Genomic DNA, 5350 nt, shown 5'->3' on the forward strand with positions numbered 1-5350 from the left:
GATATTTCCTATTTCTCCATATAAATTTCTAGGAAGTATTTAAATATTTAAATGCATTTATAAACCGAGGTATTTTAACTCCACAGCTCATTATTACAAACTTCCATGTCTTTTAGCAGCATTAATTATGTTTTTAACATAAAAAATTATAATCAATAATTAATTTTTTATCATTAATTATGTTTATAACCAGTGGGTAAAGCTCAACCAAAACCCACCCGCTCTCTCCCCGTGGCTACCGTGGATAGAATCCTTTTTGGGAACTTTTTGACAGTTTTTTTTGGGACCATCAGGGGCTYAGAGCAYCYTGGGACAGTGGGATTTRTCCTTGCTCCATGGCACTGGATGGGATTTAATCTCCCTTCCAACCCAAACCATTCCAAATAATCCAAAAATTCGAATTTTTTTACCAAATCCGAGCCAGTCCACGGGATCCCATTCCGACAACAAAACCGTGTTTCTGTTCATCCAAAATTTTGCGAATTTGATTTGTTTTACCACTCAGAGAACCTAAAACCCCCGGAATTCCAGTGAGGTGACAATTCCAGTGAGGTGACAATTCCAGCTGTTTTATTCCAGCGGTTTTTCCCCCGTTGCAGATGCTGCTGACCGAGTACCTGGACATGAAGAACACGCGCACGGCCTCGGAGCCCTCGGCCCAGCTCAGCTACGCCAGCTCCGGCCGCGAATTCGCCGCTTTCTTCGCCAAGAAGAAACCCCAGAGACCCAAAAACCCTCTCTTCAAGTGAGTTTTGAGCTTTTGAAGCCGTTCCTGAGCTCTCTGTGCTCTCGGAAATCGCGGTTTTGCGGCGGAAGAGGTGTGGACATTTCAGGATTGAACACTCAGAGCTCAAGATCTGTCATGGATTTGGGTTTTAGAGCTGGGTTTTCTTTTTGGGTTTTCTTCCCAAGGCTCATTCCAGGCCTGGGAATCCCATTAGAGGAGCTGCTGTGATCCATTCTGCCTCTCTTTGTCCGTGKTAAATTCGGGAGCTGTTTGAGGCGGGCGATAAAGGGCGCTGGACAAAGGGAATTAAGATAACTGTGTAATTAGCAGTTAATCCCGTCACTAACACTTTTAATTCAGCGGTCAGGCTGGCAGGAATTAAGTGGTTGGGAGGAGAGTTTGAAAGGGAGAGGATGAGAGTGGCTGGGTGGCCAAGGAAGAGTAAATTTGTGCAGGAATTTGGAGTGAGGAGGAGGAGGAGTTGCTCAGCAGCGCGGGCGGGAGAGGAGATTCCCACCTGAATTTGGGGAAGTTCTGCTGGAATTTTCTTCTTTTCCTGTGCTGGTCATTGTCTTGGGCCTCTTGAGRGTTTTGGGAGGATCAAAAAGTGCATTTTTGGCAGCTCCTGGTGCATGCCCTCACACAGCACCTGAGATCCCAGTGGAAATCCCATTGGAAGTCTGAGTCTCCCACAGGATGAGCTCTGCTGTAACCCCATTATTAGAGGTTAAATGTTTCCTCCTTCCCCTGCCACCCCATAATTATCATTGCCCACCCTTTTTTTAACCCTCATGGCCATTCTGGGCTGAGAATTCCACTGGGAATTCATTCTGACCCGCACATGGATATTGGGGCAGAACAGGGCTGCTCACACCGCGTCCATTCCCAGGTGTCCAAAGCCCTAAATTTGGGATTTCAGTTGGAGGAATGAAAACGCTCAGGCTGTGCAGGGTTTGGCAGCAGAGAGGAGGGGGCTGGAATGGTTCTGAGGGGAGGTGAAAATCCCTCATGGGTCCCAGCATCACAGATTGGGATCGAGGTGAAAATCCCATGTGGGTCCCATCATCACAGATTGGGATCGAGGTGAATCCCATGTGGGTCCCAGCATCACAGATTGGGATCGAGGTGAAAATCCCTCGTGGGTCCCATCATCACAGATTGGGATCGAGGTGAAAATCCCATGTGGGTCCCATCATCACAGATTGGGATCGAGGTGAAAATCCCTCGTGGGTCCCATCATCACAGATTGGGATCAGGGTGAAAATCCCATGTGGGTCCCATCATCACAGATTGGGATCGAGGTGAAAATCCCTCGTGGGTCCCATCATCACAGATTGGGATCGAGGTGAAAATCCTTTGTGGGTCCCATCATCACAGATTGGGATCGAGGTGAATCCCTCNGTGGGTCCCATCATCACAGATTGGGATCGAGGTGAATCCCTCATGGGTCCCATCGTCACAGATTGGGATCGAGGTGAAAATCCTTCGTGGGTCCCATCATCACAGATTGGGATCGAGGTGAAAATCCCTCGTGGGTCCCATCATCACAGATTGGGATCGAGGTGAAAATCCCTCCTGGTCCCATCATCACAGATTGGGATCGAGGTGAATCCCATGTCCATCTCATCATCACAGATTGGGATCGAGGTGAAAATCCTTTGTGGGTCCCATTATCACAGATTGGGATCTCGGCTTTGGGATCACCGCATCCACAGAAATCTCCCTTGAAATGGGATCTCTCAGCCCTCTGAGGTCCGTAGGGTTTTGATGGAGTTTTGTCCTTGTTCCCCCTCCCGTCTTCAGCGCTTTTCCTCACCTTTCCATTATCTCCAAGGAGCTTTTCCTTCTCACAGAAATCTGAATTTCTTTCTCCACCTTTTTGCTCCCAGGTGTTGCTGCTGTGTCCTGTGCTAGCTGTGAGCTAATTCAATTGATATTAAATATTTCTGCTCCTTTTGGAATAGTGGGAAGTTGTGTCCCACTCTCTGGAAATCACCATCTTGGAAGAGACTCGGAATCCTTATTTCCTTATCTTTAAAATGAGTGTAATTTAAAAAAAAAAATTAAAAAATCAATTATTTATTTAACTGCAAGGTTGGATTGAAAAAGAAAGCTTCAGTTGGAGGGGAATTTGGGAATTTGGATAATTTGTGCCATCACAAACGTGGATTTCTTCTCTTCCCAGTGAAGGTTGCAGGATGGAAATTGGACATTGGGATCAATTGTACCATCCCATAAATCAGCACCAGATTTGGCTGTAATTCTATGCAATTATTTGTGCAATTCCAAATAAAAATGTTTTGAGAGCTTTGTGGGAGGATCAGCACTGGGGAAGGAGCTTCAGGGGTGGAGGAGTTCAGTGGGGATGAAAATATGGGGAAGAGCAGAGGAAGGGAAATGGGGGAGAGGAACTGGATGGTTGTGGGAAAGAAGGGATGGGATCTGAGTTTGGTGCCTGAAAAAACCCTGTGGATAATCCTGAGGGGAGCAGTGAGTGCAGAGGCACAAATTCACAGCTCATTTYATTGAAGTCTGAAGGGTTGGGTTTATTTGGATAAATCATAATTAATCCAGTTGCAATAACCCCGACACTCACAGCCCAAATTAAAGCAGAAAAGGCTCATTAATGGTAATAATCTTAACAGTGGTAATAATCTTAACATTTGCCCAGCAAAGCTGTGAAATGCTTTTCCCCTGTCTGTGGTGTGCTGCTCGTGTTCCCACAGTCCCTCTGAGTGATTCCATCCTCCTTAACTCAGATTGGGGCAGGAGTGAGGGATTTACAGCAAATCATCAATGTCTGGGATCCTCCTRTGACAGAAATTTCCTTTCCAAGTCTTTTGTCCACTGTTTGAAGGTTCTTTGTCCCCACCACGAGCTCCCTTCTCCCTGGGACAGAAGCAGTGGAAAATATTTGCATTGATCCTTGTGGATTATTACAGCCGTACAATAAATATTTAATAATTAATCTGTCCCTAATTTCCAGGAGGTGAATATATTTCCATTTTTACCTTGCTAAGATGCTCCCAGGGCTGGCTGAGGGACTGGACTGACCGAATCCCTCTGAATTGCAGGTTTGAGTCGTCGTCCCACGCCATCAGCATGAGCGCGTACCTGCGGGAGCAGAGGAGGGAACTGTACAGCAGGAGCGGGGAGCTGCAAGGTATGGAAATAACTCTGGGGTCTGGGGGAATGCCCTTTGCAGGAGCTGAGATTCCTGTCCAGGGGTTGATCTCTGCTCTAAACCTCTCTGGGTTTTAAACTCTGGTTTATGATGAAGTTCTGAAGGGTTTCTCTTTATCCCATCCGAGATCGAGGTCTTAAAAGATACAAAACAAGGGGTGAAATATAAACAAGCACAGCCTGGGCACTGAGTTTGGGTGTTGGATATTGCTTTGGATTTCTTCTGGGCTGACTGGGTAATTCCCTTTGCAGGAGCTGGGGTGTGCTGTCCAGCCCCGGCCAGGTATTGATCTCTGCTCTAAACCTCTCCGGGTTTTAAGCTCTGGTTTATGATGAGGTTCTGAAGGGTTTCTTTTTATCCCCTCTGTGTTTTCAGCTGGAGGTCAAGGTCTTAAAAGATACTCACAAAACAATAGGGGAAATAAAAACAACAACTCCCTGAGCATCAGGTTTGGAGCTGCCTCAGATGTTTTTCTGTGCTGACTGGGTCATTCCCTTTGCAGGAGCTGAGGTGTCCTGTCCAGGGGTTGATCTCTGCTCTAAACCTCTCCAGGTTTCAAACTCTGGTTTATTATAAAGTTCTGAAGGGTTTCTCTTTATTCCCTTTGTACTTTCAACTAGAAGTCGAGGTTGTAAAAGATACAAAACAAAGGGTGAAATACAAACAACCACACTGGGTTTGGATGTTGGAGCTGCCTTGGATATTTATCTGGGATGAGTGGATAATTCCCTTTGCAGGAGCGGGGGTGTGCTGTCCAGCCTCTGTCAGGTGTTGATCTCTGCTCTAAATCTCTCCAGGTTTTAATTTCTGGTTTATTATAAAGTTCTGAAGGGTTTCTCTTTATCCCATCCGAGATCGAGGTCTTAAAAGATACAAAACAAGGGATAAATATAAACAGGCACAGCCTGGGCACTGAGTTCTGGTGTTGGATATTGCTTTGGATATTTTTCTGGGCTGACTGGATAATTCCCTTTGCAGGAGCTGGGGTGTCCTGTCCAGGGGTTGATCTCTGCTCTAAACCTCTCTGGGTTTTAATTTCTGGTTTATGATGAAGTTCTGAAGGGTTTTTCTCTTTATCCCCTCCATGCTTTCAGTTAGAAGTCAAGGTCTTAAAAGATACAAAACAAAGGGTGAAATACAAACAACCACACTGGGTTTGGATGTTGGAACTGCTTTTGATATTTATCTGGGCTGACTGGATAATTCCCTTTGCAGGAGCTGGGATGTGCTATCCAGGTGCTGATCTCTGCTCTAAACCTCTCTGGGTTTTAATCTCTGGTTTATTTTGAAGTTCTAAAGGGGTTTTCTCTTTATCCTCTCTGTGTTTTCAGCTGGAGGTCGAGATCTTAAAAGATACTCACAAAACAATAGGGGAAATATAAACAACAACTCCCTGAGCATCAGGTTTGGAGCTGCCTCAGATGTTTTTCTGGGCTGAC

The 5350-nt window shown here is 45.8% G+C and overlaps 1 protein-coding gene across 1 annotated transcript in view; it reads left to right on the plus strand.

Annotated features, from left to right (window-relative positions):
* Positions 1 to 599: 599 nt before the first annotated feature.
* LOC130586322 (exocyst complex component 4-like) overlaps positions 600 to 5350 on the plus strand; it is a gene marked incomplete at its 5' end in the record, with an annotated part of 67898 nt that continues 63147 nt past the window's right edge. Inside the window, 2 exons of the mRNA XM_057387103.1 lie at positions 600 to 745; positions 3802 to 3890. Of these exons, the coding sequence (XP_057243086.1) occupies positions 600 to 745; positions 3802 to 3890 (235 nt within the window). The remainder of the gene's footprint in view (positions 746 to 3801; positions 3891 to 5350) is intronic.

Source organism: Malurus melanocephalus, unplaced genomic scaffold (genome assembly GCF_030028575.1).
Source record: "Malurus melanocephalus ecotype Western Australia unplaced genomic scaffold, MMel_1.1 scaffold_1134, whole genome shotgun sequence".
NCBI classification, from domain to species: Eukaryota; Metazoa; Chordata; class Aves; order Passeriformes; family Maluridae; genus Malurus; species Malurus melanocephalus.